General features: G+C 40.7%; 2 protein-coding genes across 2 annotated transcripts in view; one reads left to right on the forward strand and one right to left on the reverse strand.

Moving 5' to 3' along the window:
• LOC115387892 (synapsin-2-like) overlaps positions 1 to 16819 on the reverse strand; it is a 109679-nt gene that overhangs the window by 16222 nt on the left and 76638 nt on the right. The window contains exons 4-5 of the mRNA XM_030090791.1: positions 15306 to 15462; positions 14938 to 15027 (exon numbers count right to left, since the gene is read on the reverse strand). Of these exons, the coding sequence (XP_029946651.1) occupies positions 14938 to 15027; positions 15306 to 15462 (247 nt within the window). The remainder of the gene's footprint in view (positions 1 to 14937; positions 15028 to 15305; positions 15463 to 16819) is intronic.
• LOC115387894 (metalloproteinase inhibitor 4-like) lies at positions 239 to 11628 on the forward strand. Its single transcript, XM_030090792.1, has 5 exons — positions 239 to 589; positions 8619 to 8716; positions 9127 to 9241; positions 11023 to 11147; positions 11426 to 11628. Exons 1-5 carry the CDS (start codon positions 451 to 453, stop codon positions 11621 to 11623), a joined length of 675 nt encoding a protein of 224 aa, XP_029946652.1. The 5' UTR covers positions 239 to 450; the 3' UTR covers positions 11624 to 11628.

The following is a 16819-nucleotide window of genomic DNA, read 5'->3' on the forward strand; positions in this document are numbered from 1 at the left end:
GGATGGTCGTTCTTTTTTTTTTTTTCCTCCTGCGTTTGAGGAGGCTGTCCTTAAATTGTTGAACATATAAGAGGCTCCCTGTGTGCGACTCTTTCAGCATTCAGGACCAGAGTGAGAGGGGATCCAACTATTGTAAGTTTCTCTGCGTGTTGTCGGCAGCGAGGCAGAGTTAGAGGGGGACAGGAGGGCAGTGGATCGACAGCAGGCCCGCTCCCTTCAGCTCCGAAGATTTCCTGCAGCTTCAACCTCTAAGTGCATTTTTCAACCTTCTGAAAACGTCTCTGTCCACAGCTGCCTGTCCGCTCAGAGCAGAGCTCATCTCGACTCGCCCGGCCCCCCCTCCCTCGCCGACCGCCGGCCCGAGCCGCTTCACGGGGAACTTAACGGGATCAGAAGGGTCTGCCGAGCGCTGGTCGAGTGGCGGAGCGGTCAGAGGTAGCCAGAGTCGTCATGGCCGTTCCCCAGGAGCGGAGTGTGTGTCTGGGGCTCTGGGTGCTCCTTCTGCTGGGCGCAGGCGTGGAGCGAGCGGTGGAGGGATGTAGCTGCTACCCAGCACACCCACAGCAGCTTTTCTGCAGCGCTGAGATCGGTGAGTTAACAGCTGGAGATCACTGGAGGTGTCCCGTTATCCATGGGAGAAAATAACCTGAAGCAGGTGAATGATTTCAGCATGTTTAATGTGACTCTGTCACAATGTTATTGCAAGATCTATTGAAAAAGAGATTCATTATTGCTGATTAAATGACGAAAGGTTTTATTATTACGGGTTATTGTTAATATCTTCAAAGTTCTGAAAAAGATGAGCAGACATGCAGAGGAACTACATCTTCATTGACCTCTTCTTCCCATTGGCTGCCTGCTGCATATTTGATCTACGTCACATGAAAAACAACCTGAGAAAAACAGTCAGCACTGACTTGGCCTGCCCTACTTTCTATAAGTCTGTCTGTCCGTCCGTCCGTCCGCCTGTCTCTCTCTCCCTCTCTCTGTCCGACACCCCCCTCATCATCCAGTTCTTTCTTGTCTAAGCAAAGGCCAAAACCAACACTCGGCTCTGACTTCGAGTGCTTGGCTGCGGAGAGAGGAAAGCTGCAGTTTGTGCTTCAGTCAAAGGTTACACTCCAGCAGAGGGGAGAGGGCGAGATGAAGGAGGGCTTAAAAAAAAAAAAAAAGAAAAAAGGAAGAAGAAACGACTTAGTGCTCGCCTGGAGTCCTGCTTTCTAATGGGTCCTGGACTGCCCTTCGTTTATAGGATCAGCTCCTTCAAGGTGCTCTGAAAGTATGAAGCTGAGACGTGTTTTTAAAAAGCTTCCGGTGGAATTAGATCTGGGTTAAGGGAACACAATGAGAGGATTTAGGCCGACGTTTTTAGGACGGTGTTTCACGTGTGAAGTGTGTCGTCGGTGAATGAGACGGAGGCCTTGCAGGTGTTATCATCGTTTCAGACAAGGCTGGACAGTATGGAGCTGTGGTTCTCAAAGTGTGGAGCAGGACCAGGCGGGGGACGCCAGAGAGTTTCAGGAAGGGCACAGTGGGAGAAATCTGGAGAATATCCTGTTTATCTCCTTTAAGCAGGAATAGTATGAATAATTTGAAGAAACAAATATTTTCATTACTGAGTTTGTTTTAAGTAAAATGGAAATTATTAAAATATGCCAAAAAAAAAAAAAATCCTCAGTGTAACCACAGTAGCAGACTCCATCTACAAACCTACCAGACAATCTGAATGAAATGCCTCCAACACAAGACGTTTAAAGACGTTTCAAAATTTACCTGCCTCCCCCCCTCCCGTCCCTTTCAGTGACTTTTTTCAATTAGATATTTCAGAATGAAGAAAAATATCTGCTCGTGTTGTATAAAAGCAAAAATGAAACAGCACATTTCGAAACCAAACTTCTGTTGTTGTTTTTTTTTTTTTTTTTCTTGGAATACACACACAGTGAACTGTGCCAGCAGCGGCCCTCCAGCTCAGCTTGAGTTTGAAACCTCCGTCTTAAACCGAACTGATTGGTCTTCGTGTTATATAACCATCGGTTTTACAGTTTGGGAAAGACACTGGCGATAGAACGACACGCAGCTCAGGGATGAAAACATCCAGAAAGCAAACTATATCAGTTCTTTCAAACTTTTCTTTGTTGGTAGAAAAGAAAAGCAGATTCCTCTGAACTGTTGATCATCATATTAACTTTGACTCCAAAATCTTGAAACAAGAATCCAAATGCAAAGTCAATACTAAACCAGATAGTAAAAGTCTATAGTCTGGATCACACTTTAACAATTAAAATATGTGAGAATTTTTATATAATACAAGCAAAACCTTAAAGCAATTGAATGTGTTATATTAATTATAGATCACTGTTAGTCTAATTATTTCAAGGTTAGAAGTCTTTTCAGGACTTCTCTGATATTCACATACATATATACATTCTGATATATACGGCATTATTTAGTAACTCGGTTAAGTTAGGTGTGACTGTAAGCTAGTAAAAAATCCGTGTGAAGGGAAAACGGTTTTGGTTGGGCTTGGATGCAAACTCAGGTGCCCATCACTATCATCTGCCTATTCTGTGTTTCTAGAAATGTAACAGCAGAAACAGGTTAACCTGTTCAACCAAACCAGCTAAACCACTATTAAACAATAACTAGAAAAAGATGATTTTGGGGTAATTAAAGTGAGTTCTGGATATCTTTTTAATTCTGTAAATATTAGAGACATAAAGTATCACAAATATCTGTTTTTAGCCGTTCTTTGTGGAGGTGATAACTAGTGAGATGTCAGGAGAGCTGAGATATGAAGCCGTGTTTTTTTCTCTACTATATAAAGGACCAGGTTTAACTACTATATTACAAACTTCACAAAGTGAATCTAATTGGAGAACCAATCAGAACCAAAAACAGTCTTCAAAGTGCGGCAGATCAGCTGCAGGTTCATTGACTTTCTAGTGCCTGAGGATCAAATGTTTGACTCGGTTGCTGAATGGGAACAGTCCGTGGTCCCTTTTCATGTGGAACACAACTTTTTGGGCCCATGAATACCAGATAATGTAAATCCCTCATTGAGGGCGAGTTTACAGAGGAAAACCTTCCCTTTGCTGGTGTTGGTGGTTACAGCGTCCGGTTGTTTTCTAAGGACAAGCTGCTGGTGGCCTTCAGTTGACCTGAATGTGCCGTCAGAGCAGAGACGAGCTCTTTCAATAAAGCTGTGCATCTGAGTAATATCCCATCTGGACAAACCTTGGACGATTCCTCGGCTAATGTTTGTGTATCTGACATTGTGAGTGTGTGTGTGTCTGTGTGTGATTGTTGGAAGGAGGCCAAGCCATGCCAACACAGCCTACTCCATCTCTCTCACTTTCTTTCCCCCTCTCTCCCCACTTCATTTCCATGTCTATAGGCTCGGTCTAATGGTCTGCATACTAACAATATCAGTGTGAAAGCCCACTGACAGTCCAGCTTTGTGAGCATGACAAGGGCGCCGATTCATCTGGGAGGGGGGAAGTTAGTTACTACATCAGTTCTCATGGTACAAGTTTGCAATATTTCTCTTTGGTTATGTCGCTGAGGAGCAGATGCACGGCCACTTTGGCTCTGCAGGCGTGCACAGCTGCAGAAACCGAAAGGAGAGGGCAACAGTTCAGACATGTGGTAAGTGTGTGCGGAGAAGGGGGTAAATACTTCTGAGAATCCGGGGCAAGAGGAAACACACCAAACTTTGAAGTTTTCGCAGTTCAGTTCTTATAAACATGCAAACTGGAAGGTGATCTAACCTCAGCCTTTCCAGTTTTACAAGACAGTTTGTCAACAAATGACTAAAGCCACCAATCCCAACATGTGACGTCCTGAGATTCTGTCCCTGCACTGATACACGGTCAAAGGTCACTACTGTTTGATCCTCACTCAGTTATTATTTCTTACCATTAAAAGGCCGCGCAGTCCCATCATTCAGCTCGGAAGGGAAGGTTTAAGTGGTGCGACTCATTCACTACATCTACTCAGAGATATGCTTCTTCCTGCCAGAAGAAGTGCAGATCAAAGAGCTGAACCCAACAACAAAGGGCAATGAGACGATAGTCATCACTGCTACAGCTGAATGTGTGTGTGACAGTCTAATCACAGCCCAGGACGCGGGTGCAGCGATGGGAAATAATACATGCCACTTCTGCCTGTACTGACAATTCCTCTGGTTGACTTCTGACAGCTTTTCATAAAAGTGGAGAAAAAACAATCACTTCAGGTCATGTTTGTTGTTTCTATGTGCCTCAATGCAGTGTTTTTAAAAACTAAGGATAATGTGTTTAGAAGATATCATTAAAGAAGAAATTCACAGTACGGAACACCTAAAACTCAAACTAAAATCAGGCTCGAGTAAAACTAACATCCTGATTAGATATTGATACGTGATAAATTTTTATCTCCTTAACAAAAGAGGGATTATTTCAATAATTGTTTCATTGAAGAGGTTTTGTCTCCACTTATGATCAAAAACAGATTATTTTAGCATAATAAAGTACGTTAAGATCCACAGGAAGAGGAAGTGTATTTTGAGTATATTTAAATTTATAAGTCATCTTTGAGTGAACTTCGAGTATGTCCACATATGAAATATTAAAATATAGTAACCTTATCTTACTCCCCGCATTCAAACACAAGTATTTTTTACTTTACATACTCAAAACTGGTAAAAGTGATTAATTCAAACTTCTATACCTGATGACATGATGCCAGTGGATGAACAAACTACTCCATCAGTGATATGAATAAAACACATCCTTTTAGTTACGTTTACGCCAATATACTTAGTACATACATACCAAACACAGTCAAACAAATGACTAAAATGAAAATCCCTCAAACTGAAAGTTTTTAATGGCATCAATAATTCTAACTCTCATGCATAATAGTACATCTTACTTTTAATATTGCTAAAATTGTAAAACAAGACAGTTTTACATACAATAGCTTCATTTTGTATGTGCTTGAGTGGACATTTTCTTTTGTATTGAAGAACCAATTAGAACCTGCACTTTCTAACTGTGACTCAAGTAAAACAGTGAAATCGGTTCTTTCATCCATCCCACTTAAGCAAATTTTGCACTTTTGCACGAATAAAATCAAGTGACAGTACGACGTTGCACTAAGCTGGTTTCACTTTAAAATATATAACCATTTAAAAACTGAACTGAAGTCCTGAGCTGTGATGATATTTAATTAACTGAATGCTACAGTGATAATGCACGTTTATGCACAAGCTTAAGAATCACACTACACTCTGGTTCTTTCCAGCCTGCAGCTGTGCATGTTTGTGCAGTTGAATTTAAATCTAGAGGCAGTGTAAAGTATGAAACTGCTACAAATTATGTTCACAGCTTCCCACAACTCATTTTATCAAGTTTTCCCCCAGGTGGCGCTTTCACTGTAATCTGCTTTAAAGCAGCTTTACATTCACGTAAGAAAGATGCAGGTGTGACAGACTCTCCTCGAGCTGCGAGCGATGAGAAGGAAGCGTGAACATGCAGAACCGGCGCTCCCCGACTGGTTCTGGGCCTGGACCGGCTGTCAGCGCTCTCCCATTAAACTGCAACACTTCACACATACGTCTGTCTGCCTGCCTTTCTATCTTTGTGCGTCTCCAACAAACAAACCTAGAAAAGGTCTGTGCTTCTCCTGAGCCAATTTCACAGAGCAAGCCGAGCTCCGCCTCCTCCTCTTCCCCTGTGTGATGAGCGAAAAAGGAAAAACAAGGGGGTGGTTTGCTTAGCTGTGTGTGAGGTTCACACTCGCTCTGATACTGTTGCTTTTCCTTTTCTTCCAGGGTTTTACCGTTTCACTCAATCCACTCCTGCCTCTTTTCTTCTCCTGTTTTCTGTCTGGCGTTTCCAGCAAACTGCCATCACTGATGCTGGAAACCGCAGGAAATGAGCAAAGTCCCCTGAAACTTATGCTTTACTTTAGCAGAAGTACAGTCCTTTTATTCTTTTATCCACACAAATAATGTAGTTATTAAAAATCAAAGACATCATGCTGCTGTTTTTAACGGCTTTAGTTTGTTACGAACCTCTGATGTTGAACTACCATTTGTAATGCTTATATTTTATAGAAATTTAAACTTATTTACTTACTGACCGATTCTTTAATTGGTTGTCTTGTGGGTTGGTTGGCGTTTTCATTGTGAAGGTTGGTTAGCTGGTTGTTTGGTAGGTTGGTTTATTTGGTTGGTTGGTTGGTTGGTTGGGTTAGTTGGCTGTTTGATTGGTTGTTTTTTTGGTTGTCGAGTCAGATTATTGGTTGGTTGACTGTTTATTTGGTTGTTTGGTTGGGTTGGTTGGTTGTTTTTTTATTTGGAAGGTTGGTTAGTTGGTTGGTTTACTTGGCCGGTTGGTTGGTTAAGTGGTTGGTTGATAGTTTGGTGGCTCAAAAATGACATCCTTTGTCCACAGTGTTGTCTTGTATTGTATTTGTTTGATTTATTTTTCAGATCCACACTGACAACTAGATTTGTCATTTTTAACTTTTAAACCAGAGGTGGGGTACTTTGATGCCTAAAAATGTGGAATTAACGATTCTGAATTAAATTAGTCGGAATTAACGTATTCTGCTTTGTGTTTACATGAGATTGTAATTCTGAATTAAGATTGACATGGAAAGCATATTTGTTCACCTTGATTTAATTCTGATTTAACTCTGGGGGTTGGGAAGGGTCTTGATTGCACAGGGGGCGAAAGTGACGCAGCTATGTGACAGAAGTAAATAAACTCCAGTTCCTGCATTATTTCTTTCTTTCTTAATTAACTTTGATGATACCTTTTTTAAAAAAAGGTCTACATTTTTATGCTTCTGTCTATCCACTCTTGTCATTATGTCCATTTCTTCTGAGGCTCCTATTAAATAAATCGTTGAGTCGAGTCCAGCTCTTGCTCCAGGCGGCCATCTTGGAATATCTGCGTTTTAGCAACAGGAAGGAGCATGCACAGAATGACCGAAATTAACTTAGAGCAGAATCAAGGTTCACAAGACCACCAGAGTTAGAATAAACTAGCAGTTTTATGTGGAATTAGGTTTAATTCAGAATAATCATTTTCATTAGGAATTAGGTGTTTACAAGGTCATTTTAAAGCGGAATTAACTTTTATTTGGGATTAAAAGGGAATTAAACTCAATTAAATGTGGATAATGTGTGGACCACAGAAACTATCCTCAGTAACAGCGGAGCAAAATGTGGCAAATTATTATTCTTTTTTAATTCAATACCATAATCACTATAATCAAGACATGAAATGAAATTTAGATGCAGTTTCAATGACTTCGCTAACCTGTGACAGCAGTATTGTTTCGTTAGGTTCTGCATGCAGCCAGTTGTCCATCTCTGATGTAAACATTTACATCAGTCTTTGTTAGAAAGTAGCACAAAACGGGAGGAAATCTAACTTATCATTTGTAGTTGTCTGCTTAGTTTCCTTATGATCTCCTGACTAAAAGAACTGAAGTTTGATGAATTAGCTGATTTAAGATGTTGTTTGTAACTTTTATCTGCAATCAGCTGCTTTTGAAGGAAGAAATCTATAAAAACATCTTTATTTGTGTTCTCCACATGAGAGTGTGATTAATGAGCTGGGATAGAGGAGAATTTTTCCTAAAACAGGTTCTATTAAAGCTGATAAGATTTTCTGGAATATAAGGGTTTTTTAAACTTATTTTCACACCTTACCTACTGCTCTTTTTCCGCTTTAATTATATGTTGTACCCAGCGTTACTGGCTTAGCCGTGTGAAAGACTGTAGGGGTTTAACCTTTTAATAATTTGATTTTTTTTCTTTAAAAGCTATTAGTAATAGTTACTTGTAACACGATAAGAAGCAGAAAAAGTAAAGTATAATCCACAAGCATTGTGCACGTCCAATTAACGTGCTGATATATGTGAGCTTGACATTTATGAGCTGGCTCTGCTCCTCCATTGTTTTTACTGGCGTGATTTTCCTTATCGGAGCTCAACCTGAGAGCTGCACAAGCAAACCCAATTATGTTTGATTGATTTTACTACCGCATTATTAATGTGTTAGAAATGTGAAATTAACTCATAAAACTGCAGATGGTATGAATCTGGATTGCTTCAATCACTGCTGTATTCTTTGAGTGGAAGCGTACGACGGTGATTGGATGAACAATTTTTTTTTTTTAAAGCGTTGGAATTACAATGCGGTCTGTTTCTCTGTGTGTGTGTGTGTGTGTGTAGGTGGTGGAGTGCGTACTGTACGCTGTGTGTGTGTGTGTGTGAGGGGGGCAGGGTGGGGTGGGAGGGGAGGGGGGGTTAATAGGGGTGAGCAAGCAGGGAGCTACTTGTTATTCCATGTGGGTTTTGATTTCCCTCCCAGAGGAGAGGAGGGACACATCCTGTATCACTACTGAGAGGACTGAAGCACTGTCTGTGAGGGCAGAAAGACGAGTGACAGGAGACAAAAACCACTGAAAATCATCTGCCAATCATCTCTGAGGACAAAAAGAAAGAAAAAGCACAATTCCAACTCTTTCTTTTATCTTTTCCGTGAAGGTCGACAGCTCATTCTGCATCATTTTCTTTATAAATCGATGCTAATCTTGCTTTTCATTTGTTTTTCTGAACAGTGATCAGGGCAAAGATCTCAGGAGAGAAGATTGTGTCGCCTAGCAACAGCTCCTCACCTTACATGAAGATGATCCAATACGAAATCAAGATGATCAAGGTGAGAGGAGCGGGACACAAGCATTCAGACACATCGGTCCTGAAGCATTTACATGTGCTTGTCTCACAAATAAAGATTGAGATCCATCTCAAATGGAGAGCGAACGTCTGAGAAACACATGCTTTTCACATCACATCCTCCTCTGGCCTTCTTTCCACTTTCCCTGAGGACCGTCAAGAGTCAAGCGAGGAGCGAAATGCCACAGAATATTTAAAACTGCTTTCAATTTCCCAATCTTAATCAAATGTACACATACATTCCACGCCATAGATTTAATATTGTTCTGGAAGCAAAAATCCTGCAGGAGAATAAAAAACTTGCACAGAAGTACAACCCTAAAAACCACTGCTGCTTCAAATACTGCGTGAAGTTCACACTCGCCTCTTGTCCCTTTGTGTCTACTTGTTCAGATGTTCAAAGGGTTTGACAAGGCCAAGGATATCCAGTACGTCTACACCCCAGTCTTCTCCTCACTGTGTGGAGTCAAACTGGACTCCAACAATAAGGCGGGCTATCTGCTCTCAGGTACAGTAAGCAGCTTTACATCCCTTAACACTCACTTAGCAGTCGATAGCACGGTTGTACGTTTACCTATATAATGTATGTGTCAATAATGCAAACGGATTTCTAGAAAAGTCATGTGAAACTCACCAAAATCATAAACCAATGTGTTTATTACAAAATAAGACACTAATGAAGATGTATTCTCATGTTTAAGAATAGTACCAATGGTTTTGTGCAGGCAGTGAAAACAATGAAAGTGTGAATTTGTGATTCTGTTGCAGAAGCAAATGAGCTGCAAACAATGTGGTGTTTATCAAACTATGAAAAAAGCTACAATTCATTCCTATAATTGAGTATTGTCTTCAATTTACAATTGTTAGCTTAGAATAAAGATGCACAGTTCACACAAATCTGATAACAAAAGAAGTGTGTTTTCTATCAAATTAATTGCTTTGCTTATAGATCATCAGTAAGAAAAGCAGACAAAGCGATTTGAATGTCCCAAACAGCTTTTTAAGGAAATGATTTCCGTCAGCCCTCCCGCTGAGAGCTAAACGAGACGAGCGATTATGTGTCTCCGATAAACATGAGGCTACAGCTGGCTAGCATATTTAAATATGAACAAGCAGAAAGAGGAAGAAGAAGCCTTGTCAGGTTTTTGATCTTCACATTTACCTCCCAGCAGGAAAACAAACTCGCCTGCTCAAGTATTCATCCTAACAAGCCGCTGTTCGAGGCACAACGTGAGCATCATGACAGAACTTCTCCTGCTTTAAGAATCAGTGAGGGCAGGAAGCTGAGTCAATAAAAACACAGGACACCGCTGGGAACGAAGGCTCTTTACCTCCATCATGCTGTCTGGCACGTTCTGTCATGTGAAACCAAACCCACTGGGATGAATCTCGGGACTTGCACACATACATTAATACCACACACTACTGATGCCCATAAATACAGTTCCTGCCACTACACTCAATTTTATCATCACTGACACACAGTTAATGGAGGACACTTGTTATCAGATAATAGTTTTGCTTCAGCCATCATGCTTTTTTCCCCCTCTGGATTAGATTCTTGATTAAGAACAATAAATAAGCTCACACCTTGACTAATACAATGCAGTGGAGCCATTATTTTCCCCGGGGCCACACACACCTCAGTCTGATCTCAAACATACTGGAGCCGTAAAACGATGGCATCATGGGATGTAAAACACCAACAACTCCACATATTCAGTAGAAGGTTAAAAAGTTAGGAGTGAAGATGGAAGCTTCCACGATCAGTTACAATCAGGCTAAAATATCAGCGCAAACCCCGGCAGACAAATGAGGAAGAGCAGCAAGTTTTACTGAATGGGATCGACTGGAGCCTTGAATCACCTCGTTTTAAAAGTTGGAAGTTGCTTCCTCGATGTTGTGATTGTAAAAACAAAACTTTGAGTTGGTGGATTTTCCTGAAAGGAAAGAGCGTGACTGAGAGGGATTTTTGATTAAAGGGCTGATTATCCAAACTTAACGTTTCTGACTCAAACATCTTGTCCTGTTAAAGTTTGGTGTCAGTTTCACCCAGCAGCCACACTGCCCCCTACCAGTCACTGGTGGAACTGCTCTCAGGTTCATATTCAGAAAGACCACCAAGCCCGACCCGGGCTCGAGCGAGATACTTTCAAACTACTTTCACCCAAACTAACTGACTAAACTCTGGCATCAATGTTTCTTGCTCATACGTGTGTAACATGTAATGTGAAACTTGTTAATCATAAATAAATAGTAAATAAACGGTGATGTGGCGTCACTGAACAGGAAGCATGTGGAGCGACGGCAGGATTTCCATCGGCCAGTGTGACCTGGTGGAGTCCTGGGACAACTTGTCTCTATCGCAAAAGAAGAATCTCAACTACAGATACCAGATGGGCTGCGAGTGCAGAGTGAGTAAGATCTCTTTCTCTCATTCATGAGAGTCCAGAACAGGAGCAGCTGCTGCTGCAGAAAGGCCGCGTTTCCTCATCTGCTGCAAAGCTTCTTTATATTTAGGCGCTAATGTGTTTTAAGTGTTCGCTCTTTTTTTTTTTTCCCCAATCAACACTTCTGTGTAGCATCACAGTTTAGCAGAAGCTATCAACACCATCTATTGTTTTCGTCCAAACTTCACCCAGCACTGATATGAAAAATAGTGAACAATACAGTGTAATTCTGCTCTCCTCAGATCAACACGTGCTACACGGTGCCGTGCGCCTCCACGGGAGAGAACGAGTGCTTGTGGACGGACTGGCTGCTGGATAACAGCCTAAACGGGGAGCAGGCTCGGCAGTACGCCTGCATCCGCCGCTCCGACACGAGCTGCAGCTGGTACCGGGGTGGGCCTCCACCTGAGAAGGACTTCTTGGACATGACTGACCCTTGACCTGTGATCCTGACGCTCGCTCTGTGCTGTCTGACTCCTCGCAGGAGCTTAAATCACAAACAAACACAAACACTTGGTTAAAAGGTTAAAATTCGGCGCGAGAAGCTACCGATCACATTGAAAAATTGGCCACTTCTTCGATTAAATGGAGCGTAAACCGGCTGAGATTTGTTAGCAAAGTTCACGCGGTTGCTACAGTGGAGCTGGGAACACTTTCACAAGGCTTTCAGCATTCCTCCTGTTCATTTTCTCACTCACACACACACACACACACATACACACACTCCACTTCACTGCTTGTCACCCAATCAGAACAGCGGCAGACCCTGCTCTCCAAATCTCTCACACCAGAGCCAACATTTCACCTCATGCAACCTTAAATATGGAAGAGCTGGGATTCGCTCTTGCGTGAGGTTGTGTAACACTTTAAGCTGCACATTTGTAAAAGTTGACTAAGTTGCACATGAACACAATGAAAGAAAGCTGCCAGATTTGGTCAAACGCTGCAGCATCACATCTGCACCAGTACCAACAATCCGCCGCACACCATGAAGCTGAGTTTTAACTTTACATGATCACATCGCCGTCCAGAGCAAAACAAAACACATGCACAGTACTGTGTGAAAGTTTTAGGCATTACAGCTGTGGCAAATAAAACACCTCTTTGCCACTTAGTCTTTGATTCTGCACGCACAGATTGTCATCAGTGTCTGATGTGAGCATCATTTTGTTTTTTTAGTCTATCTGCTGAGAGATTTTTACTGATCTGGCTGTGAAGTTACATCAGGGGTGTCTCAAAAGTCTACATTCACTTATCTTTTCACAAATATTGAATTAATTGAATTTTTTTACAGAAATTCAACAAGTAGTCTGCAAAATGACAGCTGATATTACAAATGACAGCAAAAAGTGATCTGTTCTCAGCTTGTATTTCCTTTGCTGCATTAAAAATTACAAATATTTATCAAACTTTCAACTTTTTCTTGGCATAAATCCTTGAAGGGATCTGTTTAGACTGTGTGTTGATTTCTGCAGCGTATATCAAACGTGGACCGGATGCTAATGCTACATCACAGGCAGTAAGCTTTCCCCGACCGATCAGTTTTGTGTTGTGTTCCCCAGTTTTGGCCCACGGGCCTTATGTTTGACACCCCCGGTCTGGTGGAACCTGCCACAGTAAATTGTGTGGATTGAGACTCTGTGTTGTCCTGGACTGACTCCGTCGTGTCGGCGGCCCTGTGGGAGCCGGACCATCTGTGCTTGTCCTCGTTGTGGTTCAGAAAAGGTTTTTTTTTTTGTATTTTTGGGATCAGGGTGCATAAAGAAAGCGAGGCGGAGTGAGGACTGTAACGAGAATCTCTTCTGAAGTGCCTAAAACCTTCACACTGTACTGTATACTGATCACACTCCAACACACAAGCTACATGCGACGATACGTCTTAAATAATCAAGTCTCTCAGCGTGTAAATATTGTATTTCAATGGAAATTAACATTTTAAAGGCTAACCACACTTCTCTTGTAGCGTAGGGATTCTTATCTTGTGGATTTTTTTTTATTTGTGTGTGTGTTTTTAGTTTCCTCGGCTGAACTCTGTACTATTTCCTGTGCCAAAAATCTAATCCAGCGCTTTAACAACAGCACTGCCACCTGTAGAAGCCAAGACGCCTCCTCCTTAGAGGAAACACTCCGTAACAGGACAAGGTTCAATTCACTCATTCTGAACGCCCCTAAAAGAGCCAGTACATTCTCCTCAGGTGTCACTTTGGCACAAGAAGCTAACAAAAGAAAAAGAAGACATAACTACTGATATTCTCGGATGAACTTAAAAGTAACGATTAAAGTGTTGCGTAATATAACGAGTCAGCATTTAATAAAAGACCCAAAACCTGAATTGACCCCTGTCTTGTTACTGGATTACTTCACTGAAGTCACTCTGACTGAAAAGTCACGCATTAGTCTGGAAGTGAGGATCACACACGGCCTCAGAACAACGCAATCCATGGAATTAGAGAGACACACTGCATAAAAGTAGCTTAATATTCACATGTAATTGCATTAGCGACACAATATTACTGCATGGTGGACTGTGTGGCTTCAGTGAAGTGTTCAACATTATTGTGTTTGTTTTATATTGAAGAAGAATTATTTGGGTTTGTATTTATGTCTCTGTTCCTGTCTAAATAGAGTTTTCTATTTCCATGTACCAAAAAAGATTGTATATAAAATGTCTCAGTGGAAAATCGTGTCACTGTCTCTCTTTTCATCTTCAGAAACTTGAATCTGACACTTTTTGCAAAACTTGACTTATTGCTCACAGTGAGACATCAAAACATTAAAAAAAAAAAAAAATGAATGTGGACTTTTATGAGCACAACCGTTTCTACTGCTGCAGAATATTCTTCTACTGGTACGTATCAATGACTTTATTGTCCAGATGTAAGATGACCCTGATTATAACAAATCCTCAGACCCCCTGCGACGCTCGTATTCTATCAGCAGTTTAGCACACCAGATTATTTATATGATGGCATCAATTATATTTTCTACAATGAAAATGTGTAACAAATTGTGGTAAAGGGGTACGGAGACATGCTGGAACTTTTCATCTGTTTTCTACCTACATATTTGCTTTTTTTTTTTTACCCAGAATTTCCTGATTAATGTAGTTTTTGTTTTAGTGCTGGTTTCAGTTTCTTGTCATCGTTTCCCTCTGAGCTCCCTCGCCTCCCCTGGACATGGTGGATTGCTATCAGCTGTGCCTCATTGTCTCTCCACTCCCCTATGTGTATTTAAGTTCAGTTCTCAGCCTTCACTGTATCTGTTCGGTTTGCTTCTTGAATTTTGCTTCTTCTTTGTGGCATAATTTGACTTTTAGTTCTGTTTCCTCTTGAGAAGACTCCTTACTATTTTTTAACACCTTTCCAACCCAGATTCATGACAGGGACCTTCCCACTGTGTGCATTGTTATGTCTATCCAATGGATAGTGTGTCACATGTTGTGTTTCTGTTGAAGGTAAAACTTTTTACTCTCTGAGAGAAATCACAACATTTTCAGGGCTCCACTGCACTTCTTTTAACTAAAGATTAGATGCAAACCTCACATTTTACAAGTAGAAGAAACATGAAAGCTTTGGTTTTGAATGGATTCTACTGGGGCCATCACACGGTTTAGATCAGCTTTCACAGGTCAGCAAATCTGTCGATCTCCGAAGCTCACTTTCGTTTTTTTTTTAAACAATTGTTGTCTGGTGTCTTTGTGCTGTGAAATAACTGCAGAAACGTGTGTGAGTGTAAGTATAAAATATATATTTACCATGTCTCTGTAGTTGGGGTAGAAAGTCTGATCGATGAGCGGGAACTTATCTTGACCCAACCTCTTCTGATTATTGATCAGCTGGGAGAACTGGATTGATGGAGAGACACAACAAACATGAAAATGGACATAATGTGTTTATCATGTCAGACAAGTGAATAATATTATAAAGAGTGTGAAACAAAAATTTCATAATTCACACAGATTATAAGAATGGTGCAACAGCTTTACCTTTCCAAATGTCCAGCACCGCTTTAAACGCATTATTGGCTTTAACTTGCAGAATGTACCACATATGTTTGAAATCACGGTGCAGGCAGTGCACCACGGCTCGGCGTTTGTAGGTTTATTTAGTTGAAGTGACTTACAGCCCAGGGTTTGTCACAGAGGTTGTAGATGGAGTCCAGAGAGTTGACGGAGGGGATTCCTGCATACTGCAGGCCGATGATCAGGTTCCTGAAGTCCTCGTTCTGGGCCATGCTGAAGGCGTGCTGGCGCACCAGGACAAAGTCAGGCTTAAAAGATCTAGAAAAAGAAAAACAAAAGACAGAAGTGAAGTGTCACCTCAGAATGGTAGCACTGGTTGATCTATACTCAGATACACTGTACATAGATGTACATATAGGAGTGAATTTTCTGTACAAAGTCAAAAAAGTCAGAATCTGGATGTTTTAGATGGAAAACTACATTTTCAGAGGCGGTGATCTGTATTTTTGGATGGAAAACAATAAAAATCTGCGAAAATCTTTTTTTTTTTTAATTCAGCTTCCAGAAAGCTGTAACAATGGGAAAGAAGCTGAATAAATGTGGCTCTCAACACACAAAACTGAAGATCAGTTCTCTTCTCTAAGAATAGATAATCATCTGTGACAGATTCCTAATAAGTGCTCTGTTTTGGACGGATTACTCTTTGCTGTGCTTGGACGCTTAATCCTAGAAGAGATTTCTGGGTAAATGAAGCCTGGAGACAGTTAATAGATGTTACAGTGATTTTTACAACATGCATAATTAAAATGACACAACTCCTTAAACAAGACGCAGTAATTTGATTTTCTAGGGATCACTGTGAACTAGAAATTTGCACAATCCTCTTTGGACACTTAGTTTCACTATGTTTTAATTCAATTTAGCTTTTCTTTTTAAATTGCATGTCTCTGTTTAAAAAGATCGAGGGTGTACACTGAGGACAAAGGAGGATAGGATCGGAAAGTGACAACATGACATGAAGCCAACAACACCGAATTGGCATGGATACTTAAAGTACATGTCAGTAAACAAACAACAACAAACAAACAACATCAACTGAACTGTATATCTGGTGGACTTTAGTCTTACTGCTCTTGTAAGTGTTTAAAATCATAATTCAACATTATATTATGCTTGATGACAAAAGGCCACAGATACAAGCTCCATTTACACTGTGGGATAAAAGGATGTCAAATCACTTAAATTAATTCCAAATGAGCTTTAAAGCTTACTAATATATATTCTAATATACATGATATTATTAGCAATTTTTCCAGGTCAAAACTGCACAAAAAAGTCAAAATACAGAAGGCATCCTGTCTACTCATCGATCCACCTTCTGACTTTTTAGGAGCATAAATTTCAAAACTTCACCATCAGGCCAGACAAATCACATTTAAATAAATATGTTAACAATCTGCGCCTCTTCTCTGAATGAATGCAATGTAACAATAATGAAATGTAAAGCTTTTTGTTTACACAAAAACATGGAATCGTTCTTTATTAGATCTTTCCCTCAACATCATTTTGCATAATTTATTGCTATAAAACAACATTTTTTCAAACTGAAAACAATATTTACCAGCAGTTTGACATGATCCCGTTATCAGGATGGTCTTATTTCACAGCTAAAGCC

This window comes from Salarias fasciatus, chromosome 5, assembly GCF_902148845.1.
Source record: "Salarias fasciatus chromosome 5, fSalaFa1.1, whole genome shotgun sequence".
Lineage (NCBI taxonomy): Eukaryota > Metazoa > Chordata > Actinopteri > Blenniiformes > Blenniidae > Salarias > Salarias fasciatus.